This window comes from Talpa occidentalis, unplaced genomic scaffold (genome assembly GCF_014898055.3).
Source record: "Talpa occidentalis isolate TD23 unplaced genomic scaffold, MPIMG_talOcc4v2.1 talOcc4.4, whole genome shotgun sequence".
NCBI lineage: Eukaryota > Metazoa > Chordata > Mammalia > Eulipotyphla > Talpidae > Talpa > Talpa occidentalis.
The window spans coordinates 108,815,274-108,837,744 of record NW_023604295.1 but is presented as its reverse complement, the minus strand read 5'-3'; the positions used below and the strand labels follow the sequence as shown (position 1 = coordinate 108,837,744).

At 38.1% G+C, this 22,471-nt stretch overlaps 1 protein-coding gene across 7 annotated transcripts in view; it reads left to right on the top strand.

The window, feature by feature from the left end:
- Positions 1–419: 419 nt before the first annotated feature.
- Positions 420–22,471, top strand: part of TEX15 (testis expressed 15, meiosis and synapsis associated) — a 77,079-nt gene continuing 55,027 nt past the window's right edge. The window contains exons 1-3 of one of the 7 annotated variants that reach the window (XM_054700838.1): positions 420–541; positions 10,498–10,573; positions 19,482–19,632. In XM_054700838.1, the coding sequence (XP_054556813.1) occupies positions 19,494–19,632 (139 nt within the window). In that variant the 5' untranslated portion in view covers positions 420–541; positions 10,498–10,573; positions 19,482–19,493. Of the gene's footprint in view, positions 542–1,582; positions 1,635–1,693; positions 2,087–10,497; positions 10,574–13,427; positions 13,913–15,538; positions 15,589–16,785; positions 16,941–18,735; positions 18,816–19,481; positions 19,633–22,471 lie in introns of those variants that run through there. The other 6 variants (XM_054700837.1, XM_054700839.1, XM_054700842.1 and 3 more) reach the window with 6 other exon arrangements.

Below are 22,471 nucleotides of genomic sequence, written 5' to 3'. Positions count from 1 at the left end.
TTGGCCATTAGCTGAGGAATATATAGTTCTTCCAAAACTTTTGGAAGCAAATTATAGCATCATCACAAGTTGTATGTGAAGGACACCTTCATAAGAACCTAAGATTTCCGGGAGGCCTACTTAAGCAAGGCCCACTCTGTTCAGTTTAGGGAAGAGAACCTAGGCCTCCATCGGGAGTGAAAGCACATCAAGCAACAGATGTCACTCAGGAACGGTTTGCTAAGGGCCTACTATGTGCAAATGTAGTAAGCACTGAACATACACATGATGTTCAGACAGCAAACAGGTCTGTGGAGTCCATGCCTACCCATCCCCCCCAAACCGACCGCCCCCCCACACCACCCCCTCAGCTCTCCCCGAGCAGGGCCTCCCGCTCCGCCCACTGCGCAGGCGCAGTCCTGACTGCTTCCGGGCACGGAAACTTCCACGTGCCCGGGAGGGTCCCGCTTTGTTCCTGACGCTTCCAAGGGAGCTGGTGGGAGAAGTTGTTTCACGGTTAGGACTTAAAATATGAAGAACTGAGCAAAGAAAGCAACATAAGGTTTGTTGGGAATGTGGCCAAGGAGGCGAACTGGCTCATAAAACTAGTGAGATTCCGGGGAATTGAAGTGTGGAATGTTAATTATTATTTTTTTTTTTAAAGATTTATTTTTATTTATTTATTTATACAAGCACTGGACACAGTCAGAAGTGCGGGAGGGCGAGAGAACCCTAATTATCATGAAGTCAGGGATTCTGGGCCCACAGGTGGGCCGGGCGCCCTGCTACTGCCTGTGAAATATTAATTTTTCTTTTTTTAAAGATTTTTTTATTATTATTTATACAAGCACTCTGGTACCGGCCACACGTTCGGGAGGGTGAGAGAAACTACCAGAGACAGAGTGGGGAGCAGAGCAGGCAGAAGGACCGAAACGCACTGCTGAGGGGAGCAGCGGGCGAGACAGGAGAGACAGGAGGGGTCTGCCGCACCATGCGGGTAGCTCCCTGGCCGGTGGGAGATCGAACCCGCGCTGCAGAGGCTGCGGACAGCTTCACAGCGCTGCGCTCAACCCCTTGCGCCACCAGGCAGGCCCGAAATACTAGCTTTCCTCAGATGAGCTGGTTCGCATGCTTGCGCCTCCTGTGCCCAGGTGCTGAGAGACGCCGAGGTGGCCGGGCGCCGCCACGGGCAAGCCCTCCAGCCCTTCAGCCCGGACGTGGCCTCGACCACAGCCCCCCAAAGACAGAAGGGAGCGGTCCGAATCCTCCTGGACTGGGGCGCGGAGCCGGGCCCGTCCAGGGTCCGACCGGCGGGGTTCAGCCCGGGTGCGTTTTCGCGGGGGCGGGGGTTCGGGCGTGCCTCAGCCCAGGCGCCGCCCACCGCCGCCGCGCCCGGGGACTCCCCGGAGCCGAGCCTGGGGAGCGCGGAGGCGGGGAACGCCGCCCGGGTGACGGCTGCGCGCGGGGCGCCGCGAGGCGCTGAGCGGCCCGGGCCGTCCGGGCCGTCGCGAGGCGCGTCGCCGCGGAGCAGAGCCCGCGCTCGGACGATGCCGCTGGTGCTGGCCGCCCGCTGTCTCGCTGCCGGAGCCGGTGGCCGTGGGGGCGCTCGGGACACGGGCGTGCGGGGCGGTGGGCCCCGAAGAGCGGAGCCGGAGGTGAGCATCCTTCGGCGGGCGGGCGGGCCGCCGCGTGTCCGAGGCGCGCTGGCCGTTGTGAAGGTTGAGTGGAGGCTTTGGGGAGACAACTTCGCCTGTGTGCTTCTTGATCTCCTAGTTCAACTCTTTGAGTATATTTACACGTTTCGGATCTAACAGTGGTGTGGGTGCAGGAGACGGCCTTCTGGGCTTTGGGTAGTTTCGTCGGAACCATCCGCTAACCCCCTCTACTCGGGACACTGTCTGCCCTTCCCGTGCTTGTGGTGAATTTATTCCAGGGATTTGGAATGCTCCGTTTGCGGGACACGGCCACCGCGGTGGCTGTGTGCTGAAACCTGTTTTCTATGGAAAGCTTGAGGGTGACTGTAACTCTAAGGCTTTAAAAATAGCACAGTACCCATCAAATTTTAAAAAACGTGGGCTCCAAGTGCGATGTGAAGTACCCCAACGCAGTAAGTGCATCCTTTGATTTTGGGGGTAACAGGAATATAGAATTACTTCAAAATAAATAGAATTGACACGAAGTGATTATTGCTTATTTTAAGTTTTTGAATTCACTTTTTGATGATTGCCTGTTAAATGTGTTTGTGTAGAAGGAATAGGAAGGGTCCAAGTTTTAAGTGTCATTGATACACATTTAGAAAATTGTTGGTTTTAGGGTTCATTTTAAATAATATCGCTGCTGCTTGGAAAGTTGGTTACATTTGAGACCAAGGGGACTAGAGAAGTCAAATCAGTATTAAGAGATGTTTTCAATATTCTGTCATTGCTCGCGCTCTTAACTTCTAATTAAAAATTGTCTTTAGCTTATTGACTAGATATTTTAAAATTTGAACCTTAGCTTATCAGGAAGATGTCAAAATTTTGGAGAGAATGCCTTAGCCTCTTGGATACCCATTATATAATTTTTTTTAATTATTGAAGAAGTCAAATGACATGGGAAAAATAAGAAATTATCTATAGAGTTCAGCTATTGACCAATAGGAAGAACAGCATGATAATTTTTTTGTGTGAAAATTTTAACTCAAGTGCCTGGTGAGGGTTTCAACTTTAAAGTATATAATTGAACTGGTTTTTGGCTTAATGCATTGAAATGCTTTATCATTTCATAATACACCAGTGTCAAATCATTAGGTTGTATACCTGAGACTAACGTAATGCTATATGTCAGTTATTTCTCAGTTTCAGATATGTATTATTATACATCCAGTATCTTGTAACTGTAGTGTTTTTATTAATTAAAAAAAAAGAGCGTGTAGTACTTTTACTGAATTGCAGGAAACCTGAAGATCACTGTCTGACCACATCAACTATTGTACTTGGGCACTTTTAAATTATAAAGTTATATTTTGTGATACTGAAAGATGACAGTGTGACTGGATTATAGAATTTTTTAATTAGGAAAAGCAATCGCCATTTCACAATACCTGCAGATTAATTCTAGAAAATTAGGGTTTTTGGTAAATGTGTTTAGTCTGCTCTAACTGTGTTCTATTTCCTGTGTCATTTATTTTAAAGTATCTTTACTTTCATGAAGATGATTTAGGGAATTTGAAGTGCCTGCATGCAATCTGTGCTTAAATGTGGTGTAATTTGATTAACTCTATAAACCCTGAAAATGTTGCTCAGTTGGGATTAATTTTCAATAAGCTTTACCTTTTTCTTAATTCATATTTTGCTAATTATCCTTACTTGTCAAAGAGGAACATTTTTTTCATGTTAATTCAACAAATGTTTTCAGAGCACCAGTGTTTTATTCATTGATTTAATAGGGTCTTTGGTTTATGCTTTGTATTACTTTACATTTGATAAAGTTAGAACAGTGGTAGGGATAGATTGTAGAAATTAATTTTTTAGAAATAGCCCTATTTTGGGATCTACCCAAAAGGACACAAAAACATTGATTCAAAAGAACAGCTGTACCCCTATGTTTATTGCAGCACTATTTACAATAGGTAAAACCTGGAAACAACCCAAATGCTCAAAAATAGATGACTGAATCAAAAAGATGTGGCATATATACACAATGGAATATTATTTAGCAATCAAAAAAGATAAACTCATGCCATTCACAGCAACATGGATGGAACTAGAAGGAATTATGCTCAGTGAAATAAGCCAGAAGGAAAAAGAAAAATATCGGATGGTTTCACTTATCGCAAGAATATAGGGAAACCAAATAAGACATCAGTGTAAAAAAATAATAACAGTACAAAACACAACAAAGCAAAAACAGACAATCAAATCAGAGACATACTGCAGGGGAGGAGGAGGGAAGAGGAATCAGAAGGAGGGAGGGGGGGAGTACGTGGGACCGGGATGATGGTGCACGGGTGCATTGGTGAAGGAAACTCTATGGGGACTACACCTGAGGGGGTGGGGGGAAGCAAATATTGTTTAAAAATGAACAATGATGTAAAAAATAAATTAATTAATTTAAAAGTTTTTAAAAAGAAATAGCCCTATTTTATAAGGTGATGTAGAGTTGTATAGTAAATGACAACATTCAGAGAAACTTTCCCTATTATAGTCCCCGAAGTCTGGGAGCAACTCTATATCCTTGGAATGTATAATCCATGTCATGGAAAGCTTTTGTAATTACTGGTTTTGAAACTAATGATATCTTCTCCTGAAAATCAGTTTTTAATTGTCAGCTGAGACTTTGGCAAAGACGCAACTACCATTGTGACTACCATTGTCAATATATTTGGACAATTAAAAATCTTTATATAAATCTCATTTTCATTCTGGGTTGCTTTGGTAGCAGTCATTAGACCCAGGTAACAAAAAATGTTTTGACGTGTAGATTTCTCAGAGAGGTTTAACACTGGCAACTTAAAAGAATTTGAGAACAATAATGCAATAGTGAAAAATCACTGGCTATCTATCTTGTCAGGATGCAAATCTAATATCTACATTCTCACACACTTCGAAGGGAGAAATGCTTTCCTTTTGCCAACCAAGATGAAACTTCTTTTTCACTTGTAAGCACAGGATTGTTATCACTGGTGTATTTATTTACAGGTTGAATAGCAAAACAGTCAAAAGAGAAGAGGGAGGTGTGGAGGGGGAAGGTCATTAATAGATATTGACAAAGGATAAGTACATAGCATTTTTTAATATTAAATCATCAGAAGCCATTGTAATCCTCTGGGTCTTGGGATATGTGGACTGCAATGATGACTTGAAGTTCCAAATTGTTTACAGAAACTCTGTGATTGTGTTAATATTTGTCCTGGAAAAGATACATGATTTTATCATATTCTCAAAAGGGTGTGAAAAAACCCTTCCTTCCCCCAACAAATTTAGCAGTAATAAACTTGTGAGATTTGGTTTTTATATGAACAGATTTTCCTAGCTACATAGTATAAGATTTTGACTGACAATCTTTTGATTCTTCTGTTAGCTTCCATTTATTGTACCTTATAGTGACCTCTTTTTTGACAGGCTAGTGTTCTCTACTCTGAACTTAGAAGTCTTGTTTAGAGAGACATTTCAAGCTCACGTTAGCATTTTAATGTTATTCTTAGTAGAAACTAATAGTAAAAAACAATCATCCATATAGGAAGTTACAAACATTTTTTAATGTAAGTAGATGAAAATTTTAACACAAGTTCGTGTTATTAATGTAATAAGACAAATCAGAAAGGGACAAAACTTTTATACAATCAACAAATTCTTTGCAAGTATAATTATATATTGTAATGATGTACACAGAAGTCTTATCCTACACAACCTTTGAGCTTGAAATGATGATTTTACTTAATATGAATGTGTCTTTACATTCTATGTGGTGTGTTTTGTATTAAGTCATATTTAGGGAAGGAATAGGAAACAACTTCAGCAAACAGCAAAAGAACAAATTTTTTTTAAATTCTACAAATCCATATTTTTCTCTCCAAAATCTGATGTTTTGGTATTTGCATGTGTCTTTGAAGCCCATGTAAAACCCAGTATTTTAGTTTTTCCAGATTTGCTATCCCTGCATATCTGAGGTATTTTGCCTACACAAATACAAGCATTTTATTTATGCTTGTTTCCTCTTGATACTAAAAAGAAAATAAGACTTCACAGGTCAGTAAATAATAAAACTGAAAAAGAATGGAGGGATGTTAAATGATTAACATTAAGGTGTAAGTATTAAAATTTATACCTTGTATGATTAAACATTGTCAACAACATAGCACGTTATCATTGTTCTGTGTGATGCATGTATTAATATATGAAAGCAAGAAAATGATAATTGAATTAGTTTACTAAGTGGTTATTTAATTTTCCATTTTTACATATGAAGAAACTTAGTCACAGAGAGAATTGGTAACTGGTCCAAATTTGTACAGTTAGTAAGGGACAGAACGGGATTTGAAACTAGGTGATCTGGCTTTACCAAACTGTCACTGAAAATATTTATCTAATCTATACATGAATTAGTAAAAAAAAAAATTATTCAGACTACTTTTGCTTAATTTTTTAAGGAAAATTACTTGCTACAAATAACAAATTATTGCTTTGCTCACCTTATATTTGATTGTCCAAAAGTAGGACTAACAATTTTAATCTGCAGAATAGCATCACAAAAGTCAGGAAAAATAAGTCAAATTCATTTCTCTGCATATGGTGCTATGACCAGTGTTCTAGATACCTTTCTCCTGAAAAGTCACTAATATTTAAGTTTTGCCTACAGATTTGTTTGGTGTTCTTTTTTTTTTTTTTTAAAGATTTATTTATTTATTTGTACAAGAACCGGGACACAGGCCAGACGCACGGAAGGGTGAGAGGATTCACCAGAGACAGAGTGGGGAACAGAACAGGCAGACTGATGAAATACACTGCTGAGGGGAGTTAGCTTCCAGTTAGCAATAGAAGAGGTCTGCTGTGCCATGTAGGACCCTCGCCCGCCGGCCAGGATCGAACCAGCGCTGTAGAGGCTGCGGACAGCCCCCACAGTGCTGCTCTCAACTGCCTGCGCCACCAGAGGAGGCCCTGTTTGATATTCTTTTAAGTCTCCAATCTACCTACTTGGTATAATCCCCACCAGGTTTATTTCATATTATAGACATTACCTGGTTAAACTTCTTCTATGGATTATTTGAGAGACGTGATTGTTGTTAAAGACAGGTAGAATCTTGAACACTGCGATGTTAGAAATAAACAAATTATATTAAAATTCATTCTTGATAGGAGCTTTAATAAAGGTTCACATTAAGCACTTGTTGCTGATATGAAAGAGGTTATTGCCAGTTGTTACTCAAATTCAAATTAAAATGCAGAAAGAAAATTAATTTTAAATGAACATTCTGCCTCTTTCATGAGGATGTATACATTATTTAGGAATCATAGTTCTGTATTAATGTTTCCTGGGTATAATTCCATTACACATACACATAATCCAATATTAAGGAGTTATCTTCAAAAAATGTTTTTATCTTTCTGACTTCAGCCATATATCATTTACTTTTAGGTGCAACAGACTGTAGTAGATGAATAGTGATTGATGGTTTTATTTTCCACATCAGGATGTGTAGAAAATGAAAACTACTATTGAACATCTATAGGAACATCTGGCATAACAAAAATGACTCAGTACACAGTTAAATGGCATTAGAGGATATTGTGAGGAATACTGTTGGTTTTTAACTAGAGACAATAAATCCAAGGGAAAATGGATTTAATGCAGGTTCAGTCATTGGAAGTTTATCAAACAATTTCTCATATATTAGTATATAATTATTTTCCTACTTTAATATAAACGGACTGTGGGTTTTTAGATATGACTAATTTTAGAGATTACTTTGCTACTGGGGAAAGTAATTGATAAATTTTCTACAAGGATTAAATAAGGTGCTATTATTATTAGTCTTTCTCTTTCAAGAATTTTGAATTCCCTTGAAAATTATGTGTCATTATCTTTAATCATCTGATTATTCCTCTGCATTTCCCTAATGTCTTTTAAAAAGTCTCATAACCACAATAGATTAGCTACTAATCTTATCCCTGTACTTTTGCAACAATTCCCTAACTCCTTTTGCATGTAATTTCCATCTGCTGTTAAGCAAATGCCTCAGTTTTGGGTTTTATTGATTGATCTGTTCATCTTTCACAGCCTGTTAGCACAATTAATTTCTATATATACCCTTCCAGCAACACATCTAATTTCCAGGACTTTGGCCAAACAGTCATTTCTGTTTATAGCTGTATAAGGGGGAGAAAAAGTGCTTTTAAGCTAGAAAAGTGGTGACTTCTTGCTGATTTCATTTGCCTTTCACTGTTTTTTTTTTCCCCCAATACAGTAACTTTGAAGGCACTTTTTTATATTTAATTTTAATTTTTACATTTTTGGGGGGCTCACTCAGCAAGTTACCCTCTAGTTACATTCATCTATAAATATAATAAAGCAAGGTTGATATATAGGAGAAGGGTAGATAATCCAGGTTATTTTCCCTGTTGCAGAATAGATTTGCAAGTTATCTTTTGCTAGTTTACTCCATGATAGTTATTTTATTTCTGTCAAGCTAGTTAAAACTTGGGCATTTTAAGGTTGAAAGAAATAGGACTGAGTCAGAGAAGATTTGAGCTGTTTTCTCCTTTTTTGTAGCCAGGATGACCTTGGCCTCTTTGTGGAACCTGATCTATTTTTGTCAAAGCTTCTAGACTCCAAAGAGAAAGAAACCAGGGGAGTCCTAACCCTGAGGGGCCCCTTAACTTTAATTATTCCCCTGATGAAAAGCAGCCAGATTGGAGGTACCTTCCCATAGCCTAAACTCTTGGGATGCTCTTTAAAGCATATAAATTACATTTAACTTTACTCTCATTTGACTATCTCTAATTAGAAAAAGGTCCCTCCTTGGGCCTAGAAAGAAAACCTGCCTCTAAATTTTACAGAAATCCATGAATACAGTATAGGACATTAAAACAAAATTAGGACTTTAGTCACCACAAAATCATGGAAATCTTTGAGTATCAGTTTTTACTTCTCGTTTGGGAAATCCCTTGTAATGTAATTTAAGTGGCAAGGAGTCAAGTCTACAAAACTGTTAAATGTGAGAAAAAAATCCAAAAGAAATTCCCATCCCTTAGCAACAGACCCTTATAAAAGCACTTGCCCCAGTTCTGCCTCTGTCTGCCCTTTACCTACCCAATGTGGCCCCATGAGATGCACCACATACTTCTTCCAGGACTTGTGAATAATAAACTTACCTATTTCAATTCTGCTTGTCTGTTGTTGAATCTTGGATTACCATTTGGTATCCTGTGTCCACTTAAGTGGTGATGACAAACTCATAACAAGCTCACTTAATTTTCCAATATAACATATACCCAAGCTTATTGCTTATTTATCTTCTTGATATTTCTCTCTCTTCTGTCCTCAAATATAACATAGTCTTAACATCTGCTAAGAATATGAACAGGTTAAAACAGGTGCAACTGAGACTTTTTTTCCCTTGATTCCTTTATAAGCCTCTCCCACCCTGCCTTGCTCTAAGAAGAAAATTTGAAATATATCGATGAATATAAAATTATTTTTTAAAAAAGATTTATTTATTTATGCATACAAGAACTGGGGTGCAGGCCAGAGATGCGGCAGGGGCAGGGGGGAAAACTCACCAGAGACAGTGGGAAACAGAACAGGCAGATCTACTGAAAATACACTGCTGAGGGGAGCAGTGGGTAGGCCAGGAGAAAGGAGAGGTCTGCTGCGCCATGTGGATAGCTCCCTGGCTGGCCAGGGATCGAACTTGTGCAGCAGTGGTTGTGGGTAGCTTCATAGTGCTGCGTCTTAATCCCTTGCACCACTAGGGAGGTTCAGAATATAGAATTCTTACATTTAATAGAAACAAGGTAAAAAATTTCATACCCATGCATACACATATATACATTTCAGATTAACTCTCCTGCAGAGAAAATTTAGTTACTGTACTAAATATGTTTTACTTGGAAAAAAGTCTTGAGGACAGTTTAGTTTTCCTTTCAATGGAATATCTCCCAAGAATTTTTAGGAAAGCTTATCAAGTCAGTAACTTCTTTGTTATAGCCTACGGTTGGTATGCTCTGTGATTTCAGCATTCGTGTGGTCAGATTTTTCCCCCATGCTAAGGGTTTTGTTTTCCACTGTTATGTCAGTGGATTTTGTCATCCACTGTCTGAAGCAGTCCTGTGCAATTGCCCGTCATATTAACTTACAAGTTTAAGATTCTTACTGATGTACTTAAAACTTACCCTATCGCTTACTGTAATCACAGTAGACTTGCAAACACCATTAATCACCAACTTCCAGATGTACATATTACCCATATAATTATTATAAAATATTTTATAATATTAAAAAACAAATACAGTAGTGTAAATAGGGGCCTCCCTCGTGGCATAGGTGGTTGAGCACAGCACTGTAAAGCTGTCTACTGCCTCTACAGTGCGGGTTCGATCCCTGCTAGCCTCAGAGCAACCCACATGGCGCAGCAGACCTCTCATGCCTCACCTGCTGCTCACCTTGCCAGTGTATTTTAGTAGATCCTCCTGTTCTGCCCCCCCTCCCCAGTGAATCCTCTCACACCCCTGCACCTCTGGCTTACACCCCAGTTCTTATATGCATAAATAAATAAATCTTAAAAAAAATTGTACTGTTAAATGTTAAAGATGTTCTTACACGAATTCCAGTTCACATGGGAACTTGTGAGGAATAGGCCCACAAGGATGTCAGTGAGAAGGCACTGAGACTTGCACAAAATAAGCTCCCCCTAAATGAATCAAGAGTGAAAAGGAGGAGAAATTAGTTGGGGAAAAAAATGAATGGAGAGGACAATAAAGAGATAATTCCAGAGGAAGCTTCTGACCATAAATCTCTACATATTTCTCTCTCTTGTAGATACTCCTTTGTCATTTCTCATATATAGACCAAGTCCTGGTTATAACTGTATGATGGTAGATTCCACTGTGGAGTGGTAAGTATTTCAAATAATAGCTTTTCTACTGCAATTATTTATACTACTGTATCTGTTTTTTTGCTTGTTTGTTTTAAAGATTTATTTATGCATACAAGAACTGGGGTACAGGCCAGAGGTGTGGGGGGTGAGAGATTCAATAAAGATAGAATGGGATACAGAATAGGCAGAATGACTGAAATACACTGCTGAGTGGTGTAGCGGGCGAGACAGGAGGGTCTACCGTGCCATGTGGGTTGCTCCAAGACTGGCGGGGATTGAACCCACATTGCAGAGGCTGTGGACAGCTTCATAGCACTGCGCTCAACCACCTGTGCCACGAGGGAGGCCCCTATTTATACTACTGTATTTGTTTTTTAACCCACTTCAGGTAAACTCTTCCACTTTACAATTGATTTATAATTAATTTGGCAACAAAAAAGATATGTGAAGAATGTTTATTTTTTCATACATTAGAATATGTTTAAAGTACATACATATTTCTACTTTACAGTAAGAACTTTTGGGTACTTCTTTTATAAAGAACTTGGTTGGTATTTTAGGTAGAAAAATGGGTGAATTACAGCCCTGTGGAAATTGGCCTATACAAAATTTACCATAAGTATTGAATCTTTGAATAATGTATTTCAAAGTTCAAGCCAGTACTTAGAACCTCTGTGACATCAAAGGTTTGGAAATGCCTTTTGAACCAGTTCGGATGTGTAATAAAAAACTAGTTACTTTGTAGCTATTTTTTTCATTTTTATGTTTTTATATTTTTTCATCAAAAATGTTATTGCCATACTTGATCACCCATATGATTCTAAAAACAGCATCTCAGAGGATGGAAATTGAACCAACTATTGACATTTTATTTTATTTTATTTTTTTAAAGATTTATTTATTCATTTACACAAGAACCAGGGTACAGGCCAGATGCGCAGGAGGGTGAGAGGATTCACCAGAGACAGAGCGGGAACAGAACAGGCAGACAGACGAAATACACTGCTGAGGGGAGCAGCGGGCGTGACAGGAGAGGTCTGCTTGCATGTGGGTTGCTCCAAGGCCAGCGGGGCTCAAACTGGCGCTGCAGAGGTTGCGGACAGCTTCACAGCGTGGTGCTCCACTGCCTGTGCCACCAGGGGAGGGCCCAACTATTGACATTTTTTAAAAAAAAAGTCAATGTCTGTGCCAGAGTCATAGACAGAAGCACCCAATTTATCTAAGGTGGATAAATTTTCTGTTTGAAATTTAGAGAAGTGGTGGGTTGTTTAATAATAAACAGTTTATTATTAAAATTAGCTGTTTAATAATAAACAGTTAATATAAGGCATTAGCTTACATACAGTTATAATTTCTTACATATATCTGTATGTGCAACCACAGAGAAAATGTAAATAAATAGAGCCTAAAATAAAGCCTGGTAGAGAGAAAGATAAGTATAGGAGGAAACAAAACACTTAATAGTTTACAACTTTAAATCTTATTGACACACAGGTGAGGAGAGTGAAATTTAGGTGTATATATTGAGTGAATGCAGAATCATGTCTACTGATTTCTAGCATAGTGTTTCTTCCATACTATATCATAAAACCTCTCGAAAATTATTTTCAAGTTAATTTCTTTGTCCCGACCCGCGGGATTCGGAGGCACGAAAAGAGAAGGGCTGAGGATTGAAATGAGGCGGCTCCGGACATTTCTTAAAGATAATTTGAAATAAAACTGATCAGTTGGACCCTTAAGTCGCTAAGGTCCTAGCTCTCTAGTCAAGTCATCCTTGGCTACTTGTAACTGGTCACTGTTTCTAGTTCTAATTTTTTTTTTGCACTTTAGAAGAAAGTTCTTTTTTAATCTTAGCAAAGTTTTCAACACTAATCTGAGAACACTCAGATTTTGTTTGCTTTGAGATTTTCATTTGGTAACATTCCATATTTTTACACAAGGTACTGAAATTTTATACTGCCCAAATAGTTCAAATTAATACAGACTTACTATAAATTTCTATGAGTTTAGAAATACAGTGCAGTCTCTAATCTATGAATTTTCTTTTGATAAAGTGTCTTTCTGGTGAGTGGTAAATGTGGGTACTGATTTTTCAGTAGCACACAGTTTCTGTTTTTCTAAATCTTTTTTTTTTTTAAAGATTTATTTATTTATGCATGCAAGAGCTGGGGTACAGGACAGAGATGCGGGGGGTGAGAGGATTCACCAGAGACTGAGTGAGGAACAGAACAGGCAGAGCAACCGAATTACACTGCTGAGAGGAGCAGCGGGCGAGACAGGAGAGGTCTGCTTTGCCTTGTGGTTTCTCCCTCACAGGCCAGGGATTGAACTTGTGCTACAGAGGCTGCGAATTGCTTCGTCGTACCGTACTTAACCCCTTGCACCAATAGGAAGGCCCCTGTTTTTTCTTAATCTTTTAAATCTAAGTAAAATAAGTATCAACAGACCAGAAATATTTTCTTGGTCTCTCGTTGGCTCTTTTTTTTTTTAATCTTTTTTATTTTCTGGTAGTGATTCCAGGTAGCTACTGTAATCACTGTGTAGTTATTATAAACCCTTGTTGCTGATTCATAATAATGTCCTCCAGGGAAGTGGTACCCAACAGATAGCTCTTCCCCAATAAGATTCGATAGTCTCCACGTGCTGCTTTTTGGGAGAGATTTTGAGGTTTTGTTATCGGGACCCAGCCGCCTCAGTGGTGGTATCCAGCAGGACAATGATGTCCTTTCACCCTGCTGCTTCACCACAAGTCAGTTGTGGCAGTTGCTCCTCAGAACCCAGTAACTGCCTTTTTGTCAGTTGTGGCAGTTGCTCTTCAGAACCCAGTAACTGCCTTTTTGTCAGCTGTGGCAGTTGCTCCTCAGAGCTCAGTAACTGCCGTTTAGCTGTGAGCTATTGGTGCTAAATGGTCCAATCAGACTTGTGGGTGAAAGAGGATACAAGCCAGGGTTGGAGGGAGATGAGAGGGGGACCCAAAGAAGAAGGAGAGACAGCGCTGGCCCCCAGAGAAAGGAAGGATGATGCCAGCCCCTGAAGAAAAGAAGACGGTTCCAGCCTTCTCAGAAAGAAGCATCCAGCAGCCGCCCTTTGAGGAGGGAAGAGAAGCTGAAGGACTCTGTCTTTGACATTGCCTAAGAGGAGCACCAAAGGCCCTGGGCCTGGTGTCTCAAGGAGCTGTTTGTTGTTGGCATAACCCAACAACTCACAAAGAGCTGTTAACACTTGGTGTCTCTGACACCACCTCTGCGGGACCAGTAGTGGCCATCACTACTGGTCAGTGCTGTCCAGCACTCCTGGTGACCGGTGGTGACCATCACTGATGGTACCTGGGTGAGATTGCTGCCATTTGTTAATACTGTAAGCTCTTTGTTTCCTGTTTGTAAATAAACCCCATGATTGTTGTTCCTGGAGTCTACGGTCTCTTGCAGTTGTGTGCACGGGTGAGAACCCACAGTGACCTGTCCTCTTATTGAGCACTGTCCTTTGTTGGGCTACAGTTCTTGGTTTTGGTTTTTGGCCTTTTGCAGCCTTTTGTGGCTCTCTGGTCTTAGAGCCTGGCCAGGTAGGAGGCTGTTCCTTCCATCTGGCCTCCTGCCCTGTGCCCTCTCTTGTGGTCCTCTTTGCCCTATTTCAATTTTAGCAATGGCAAAGTAAACGAAGTGAATGGAAACGAAGTAAGATAGTCTTAATGGCCATTTTAATGAAAGTGAAAGCATAATAAAACTACTCCAGCCTCAACTCTTTTGTTTCCAGTTTTCTATTAATTTTATGTAAAGAGGATGGAGATGATCTAGAAACATTTTTTTTATTTAATAACATCTACCTTCTACATATAGTACTGGGGAGAAGGCTTTTTTTTTAAAAAGCAACTTTTGGGACCTACCTGCTGGTGCAGTGGGTTGAGTGATGCGCTGTGAAGCTGTCTGCAGCCTCTGCAGTAAGGGTTCGATTCCTGGCTGGCCAGGGAGAGACCCACATGGCGTGGCAGAACTCTCCTGTCTCGCCCGCTGCTCCCCTCAGCAGTGTCTTTGGTCCGTCTGCCAGTTCTGCTCCCCGCTCTGTCTCTGGTGAATTCTCTCACCCTTCCATGTCTCTGGCCTATACTCCAGTTCTTGTATAAATAAATAAATCTTTAAAAAAAAAAAAAAAGCAACATTTTGCCAGTGTCAGGATATGAAACAATTGAAACTTAGACACTGCTAGTGATAGTGTATAAATTCAATATAATAAAAGATTGGGGCCTCCCTGATGATGCAAGGGGTTAAGACACAGCACTGTGAAGCTGTCTGCAGCCTCTGCTGCACGAGTTTGATCCCCAGCCAGGGAGGTGACCTACATTGTGCAGCAGACCTCTCCTGACTCGCCCGCTGCTCCCCTTAGCAGTGTACTTAGGTTGATCTGCCTTTTCTTTTCCCCACTCTGTCTCTGGTGAATCTTCTCACCGCCCCCACACACACCTCTGGCCTTTGCCCCAGCTCTTGTATGCATAAATAAATGAATGTTAAAAACAAAAATAAGGTTGAGAAGCTGGACTACACAAAAATTAGTCTTCCTATGGGAGAAAAATGCTGTAAGTAAAAATAAAAGACAAAACTATTGCAACAGTTATGATAGACGAAAACTACAAATATCTCTGTATATAGGATCCTGACAAATTATTAACTAAAATATCATCTTACATGTTTTTTGAAATGGAGAATAAGGTAGGAACCAGTGACTCAAAGAAAAAACAAGCTCACTTAACCTGCTAATCATGGAGGGAAAAAATCAAATTAAGCTACGAGCTTCTCTTTTTGTTGTTTGCACAAGTAAATTTGATAAAATACCAAAATATATTAAAGAGAGCATTTTCTCATTTTTCTTACATAAGTAGAGATTTGTTAAAATAATAATTTAACAAGGCCAGGTAAAGAAAGATGAATTAAGAGACCAAGAAAATACCATCTGAGAAGATTATGAAGTCACAATAGCCAGGAGAAGAGTGTTTTTCAAGAACATATTAGTCAAGAGTATCAAACTAAGAGAGAGGCCAAGTAAGTTATGAGCCATAAATGTGCTTTTGTGAGTGAGAGACTGAAGTGGAAATCATTGGTGACTAAAGTTTATTGTTTAGGTAGAGTAATGGAAATGGAAATCAATGTAGATTGCAGGGGATGAAAGAGGTGATCTATATAAGGGAAATATGACCCTGAACATTTTATTTTGCTTTATAGATAACTAGCTTTGAGCCTATTTAAATGTTAATCAGGATACAGAGAAGGAAAGTAGGTTAGGGTGAAATACAGAATATAGTTGAGAGGTAATTGAGACAACAGGAGGACAGGAGAAAGAGACCTGAAATAGAGATCATGAGACCTAGTTTTTTTTGTTTTTTTTGTTTTTTTTTTAAGATTTATTTATTTATTTATTTATACAAGCACTGGGTACAGTCTGAGGCGCGGGAGGGTGAGAGAATTCACCAGAGCCAGAGCAGGGAGCAGAACAGGCAGAAGGACGGAAGTACACTGCTGAGGGGAGCAGCGGGTGGCAGGAGAGGTCTGCGCACCATATGGGACCCTCGCCCTGCGGCCAGGGGTTGAACCAGAGCTGCAGAGGCTGCAGGCAGCTTCCTAACCCAGCGCTCAACAGCTGCGCCACCAGGGAGGCCCGAGACCTAATTTTTATTATTCCTATTCTTTGATTCTTAATTGCTTAATCTATAATGGGGGTTGAAAAAATTTCTTTAAAGATCTAGAAAGTAGATATTTTAGTCTTTGTGGACTTTAGGGTTTTGTCATATTTCTTAAACTGCTATCTTCTAATAAGAAAGTAGCCATAAATGTTAGATGAATGGATAAAGCTGTGATCCAGTGGAACTTACTATAGACCCTTAATTTGAATTCCATACTGTTATTTTAAGTGACATGAAATATTCTTGATTTGTCCCTATTGTTCAGCTTGTGGGCTCTACGAAAAGTAGTATGTAGGAGGCTTGAATTGGCTTACAAGCTGTAATTTGCTAATCCTGATCTATGAAATGAAAATTTATACTAAAATATATTTTATCTCTATATTGTATCATCTTCACAGAGGTTTTCTTCACTTAATCTCATTAAGTCTATATGTGATTTATCATATATATCTTCTAATTTAACTTTTTAATCAGAAATTATTGTTCGTGCAACCGTTTAGAACTCTGCAGTAGAACTTAGAATTTATGTGTTTGTGACTAGAGTTACAGGAATGTTTTTATCCCTCAGCAACCCTTTCCTGAGACTTGCTAGAAGAGGGATGATCTTTGACATATGTCATACCATCGTTACAATAATTTCCTTAATATTTAAAATTTTTTAACTTAAGTATATATTTTGGGATGGAAAAGCATCATTATTTGGCATGATAGAAGGTAATTGTAAAAATAAGTTTCAATATCTTTTATTTGCCAGAAAATTCTGAAATAGGTAGTTTCTTTTTGTTAAAAAGAGATTAGTGAAACTTTTTTCAAAGATATTAAAAAATAAATTAAGCAATATGTATAAATTGACAGCTAGTTTAAAAGAGAAGTGAAAAAAATGTGACTGATGCTTCACATGCAGATGTACTGTGGGTTTGATTCCAGACTATGGCAATAAAGCAAGCCAAATTAATTGTTTCCCAGTATATATAAAAATTATATTTATGTTGATTTTCAGTGATGCACACCTGAAACTTGTATACAATATTATTACATAATGTTATTTCAGTTTTTTTAAAGTTATGTTTATACTGTTCTGTAGCCTGTTGAATGGGCAATGTTTAAAAAGTATGTTACATACCTTAACAAACCTAAAAAATAGTTTGTTGCTTAAAAAAGCTAACCTTCATGTGAACCTTCAGTTAGTCATAATCTTCTTAATGGTGGAGGGTTTCACCTCAGTCTTGATGGTTTCTTTCTTATCAGAGTAGTAGGTGCCAAAAATTGGGGTGGCTGTGACAGTTAAGATAAGATGACAATGAAATTTACTGCATGGGTTGACTCTTCTTTCCATGAAAGGTTTCCTTGTTGCATTGTGATGTTTTTAAGAGCATTTTGCCTACAGTAAAACTTCAAAATTGTAATCAATCTTCTTAAACTCTGCTAGTACTTTTTCAAGTAGGCTTGTATAGTATTCTAAATCCATTGTTGTCATTTCAACGATGTCCTTAGCATCTTCATCAGGACTAGTTTTTAGAATTGTTTTGTCTCTACTCTCCATTGCCTACCTAGAAAAACCCAGTACCCACTGGGACAGCCTCACACAAACCCTCAGGATTGAAACTTCCTGATTCTAGCTTTATATAGAGAAAAATAGATAATGGTTATAGGAGGTTTGTATGTAACTTGCAACATATATATTTTGCATGTGTTTAATATATATTTAATGGTTATAGGAACATGACTATGAATGTCAAGAAGTGTATGTATCAATTCATCACCTTAATGTGATTGATTTATTTGGGCTGAAGATAAAGGAGCATTGTTTCAACTTGAAAGGTTATACTTGGAAATATCATTCAGTGTATACTAACTTAATGAAGGACTTTCAGTACCACTGTGCCTTGATGATTCACTTTTAATCATACATTTTTTAAACTAAGCTACTTTCTGGCTAAGTATTCTCCTAATTACCAAGATTCAGAAATCTATAAATTTCAGAAGTCTTTATTGGTAAATTCTACTAAAGAAACATTTGGTAAGAAACCATAGAACTGAGATATCACCCCATCTTTCCTGAAAAAAATAATTTAACTGTAGTCAGAATATTGAGGATTTTCTCACTTGGCTCATGGTTGTATACCATTGTATACAATGGATATAGATCATGATTATTGAAGAGGTTTTTGTAATAGACGTTATTCTAAATAAAGTCTCCCTATGTCTCCCTTAATAAGTTACCAGGTAAACATAGCAGTCTTAAGATCTATCTCTCGAGCTCATACATCTTAAAGGTATTCTTGTTAGAAGGCAACACCACTAGTGTCTATCAGTGTGGGATGAGGGAAAGGCTAGTTTTCTTATCTTTGTAAAGGCCTGTCCATTCCGTATTGTGATCCATGTTTAATTGGGAAATTGGAAGATCATCCTTCAAAAATAGCAGAGGCATTATAATTGGGTGTAAAGTCCTTTGTGAACCTTCTATAGAATCTTATCCTTTATGATCCTTCTGTAGAATACTGGCAACTGCTAGTTGGGATTATGATCTAATGTCTGAACTAAGCAGTTGATAGGTATCAGGAGGCCCTTGAATGATTTTCTGAAATGGTATGAAGAGTACATACATCTCTCTGTTTAGGGGGCTCTATAAGTAACCTTGGATGTTTGAGTTGTACTTGAAAAGTTAAGCTATAGGGGGTGGTAGGGATCTGAAAGAAAGAGGGAGGAGGGAGGGAAAGTAATTTGTACTACTAGTTGACAGTGTATGTCGTCTTAATCCATTTGTATAGTAATACTATAGAATAGTAGCCATTGAGTGATAGGCTGTTTTTGATCAGCAGTTGTAGGAATGATTATACAATAGTTGGTTTAACCTTCATAAATTTTTCCCAAAGCCAAAAGTTATGATTTAGAGAATGTTGTTCTATTACAAATTATGTGGAAAAAAATAGAATATCTGGCAAAAATTTTATCAAATGTTAGTAAAAACTATTTGGAAGTTACTAAGCTTTTCAGGTACATGGTGGCTTTTGGTTACCCATTACAATTACATGAATTGCAAAGAGAGGTCCATAGAAATTACAAAATTCATTTGTACTATATATATAATAGAGTTTTCATTCATTTTCTATTTGGGGTAAGTTGGGAAATTTGAGATTGTGACCAAGAAGATTTCATAATTCAATTCCATTTGGGATTTTTTAGATGATTTTATTGCCATTGCCTCTTACATATTAATTGACTTTCTATTTAATAATTTTTGATTGATTTTAGGCCACCAACAAAATGGAAATGAGAGAGATTGCTAGACACAAGCCACTACGGAAAATGAACTCAACCAGTGAACCTTTACTAGGTACTGGTGTAGAAATCAGTCCTTTGAAGAAATTTACTATTCCTAAAATCAGAAGAACAGCTGAGAAAGGTAATACTTCTATGGAAGATGAGGTTATTTCATTTATTGCTTTTCTCTGATTTTTCTCTGTGTTCATTTTCTATTTTGACTCTATAAAATTAGGCCTAGTCAGGTCTTTAATTCTTTAAACACATATACATCTGGTTCCCCATAAAATGAAATAAAAACATGTCTCCTTTCCCTCCTACTGAGTATACCTACAAATGCTGGACATAAGACATAAAATAACGTAAGAAGACTCTGAAAGGTAGAAAGAAGATGAACCAGATAAGGGCCCAGGGACACAAGGAATGACATAGCAGTAAGTTCTCTGGGTATTCTTTTTGTTTCCACCATGTCACAAATTGAATGCACATAACCAAAAATGGCAACCTATGTACAGACAATGAAAAGCCCTGAGCAAAGCCTGTTCTCTCTCATCAAGGACTGGAAAAGAATATCCTAGAAAGACAGAAACTTTTTGTCAAAAAACATCCTACTCCTGCAAAACAGTGGGATAGAGGGAAATGTAACCCCTACACCTTTGTCAACAAAGGCCAAATGGAGAGTGCCTGCCTCTATTTTCACTGTGCCTTTCCCCTTGGCAGTAACAAGTTCCCCTCCCTACTATTTCTACCCCTTGAAACATCAGTGGATTTCTACTCCTGTGGTGGTGTTGCCTCTTTTGACTGGAAGCAGAGCCTGTGAAGATCAAGTGAGGAGCCTACATTTGTGTCATTCCCACCAATAATAAGACATACATACTTGTTCCACCCTGTCAGTGGAGGCTAAATGAACTTCTACTCCTTTCTCATGGTAACAAGGTATCAGTGGAGACTATGTGGAAGGCCAGTACTTCAACCCCACCTAGTGGTAAAGAATAGGCACCCACTGGGCCACTTCACAGTTTTCCTTGTTTAGTTTTAGTGGAGGCTCTTTTAAACACAAGATTAAATACCCCAAATGATCAGGATACAATAAAAAATTACTCATCTTGCTACCAACTAGGAAAGTCTTATCGTGAGTGAGAAAAAATAGTCAACAGATGCCCAACACCAAGATGAAATATGTTGGAGTTATCTAATAAGCTTTTTAAAGCAACCGTCTAATGATGTTTCAACAAGCAATTACACTCTTGAAACAAATGAAAAAGTAAATAGAAAATCTCAACAAAGAAATGAAAAATTAATTCAAAAACAAGCAGAAGTTTTGGAAATGAAAGTAAAATAATTGAAATGAAAACTCACTTGATGGTTTTCAAGAATTGAGAACTAGAAACAGTGAATTTAAAGGTAGAACAATAGAAATTACCCAGCCTAGAGAATACAGAGAAAAATAGAAAAAATTTAAGAGAGCCTCTGGGATCTAGGGAACAATAACAAAGGATCCAATATATTTGTCCTCAGATTTACAGAGTAAAACAGAAAAACTGTAGAGTTGAAAAGTATTAGAAGAAATTTTGAAACTTTCCCAAACTTAGCAAAAGGCGTAAAACTTACGTTGTTAAAAGACTGATTAAATTCTAAATAGGATAAACTTAAAATAATTGTATGTCAAGGCACATCATAATCAAACTTTTGAAGACTAAGGACAGAAAAAAATCTTGAAATCAACCAGAGAGAAAACTGTTATCTCTAGGGGAAAAATTGTTGAATTACAGACATTTTTCATTAGAAACCATGAGTCCAGAGAAAGAGGCATAATATTTTTCAAAAGCAAAAACCCTGTAGAATATCCCTTAGGAATAGAGATGGAATGTACATCCTAGGGTGAAGTAAAACATCAACAGACCCATCCTAAAAGAATGGCTAAATGAAGTTCTCTACACAGAAAATGACAAAAGAAGATGGGAACATTATTAATAAAGAAAGAGAAATGGAAAGAGTGGAAGTATAGGAAAAATATAATAGACTATTATCTTGAGTTTTCTGATTATGCTTGACAGTTGGGACAGGAATTATAACTTTTCTCTGATGTGATTCTTAGTGTATATAGAAGTGTTTAAGACAATAAAGTAGGATTGTACATTTTAAGCTACTAAACACTGATGAATGACATCAAAGCAAATCTAAACTAATGGAGGGACATACTGTATTTATGGATTAGAAGAGTCAACATAATGAATATATGTTCCCCCCACAAACATCTGTGGATTTATTACACCTATCAAAAGCACAGCAAGACTTTCTATAAAGAAACAGGTTTATTCTCAATTTTATATAAGAAGGCAAAGAAAGCATAGCTAAAGCAATTTTGAAATAGAAGAGTTTTGAATTACACTATCTATGGTAAGATTTACTGTATAGCTATAGTATGAGATGTGGCAGTCGCAAAGGGACAGACTCTTACATCAGTGGAACAGAGTAAACCCACAAAAATATGCTCAGTTGATCTTTCAATTGATTTTTAACAAAGGTAAACTCAGTGTACCTTTTCTTAAATGGTATTGGAGCAGTTGGACAACATTCATGTGCAAAAAAAAAAAAATGTACTTCATTCTAACTGGAAACACAAATTCAAAATGAAACCTGAGATGAAATGCAAAATGTGAAACTGTAACACTTTTGAAAGAAAACATGGAAGAGTATCTCTAGGACCTAGGGGTAGAAGAAGAGTTCTTAGACACAAAATTTTTTTTGTAAATTGGGCTTCATCAAAATTAAAAACTTTTAGAGGAGTCCAGAAGATGGCAACAGAGTCAATATACTGGACTTACCTCCACCATATTCCCACGCCTAAATTTCAGCTGATCAAAGTTAATAACCCCAGAAGGAAAAGCAGATCAAAATTAATAACTTCTGAAGGAAAAGACTTTTACAGTACACATCAGGAACAGCAGTCTAGTGCAGAAGATACACATTAGAGAACT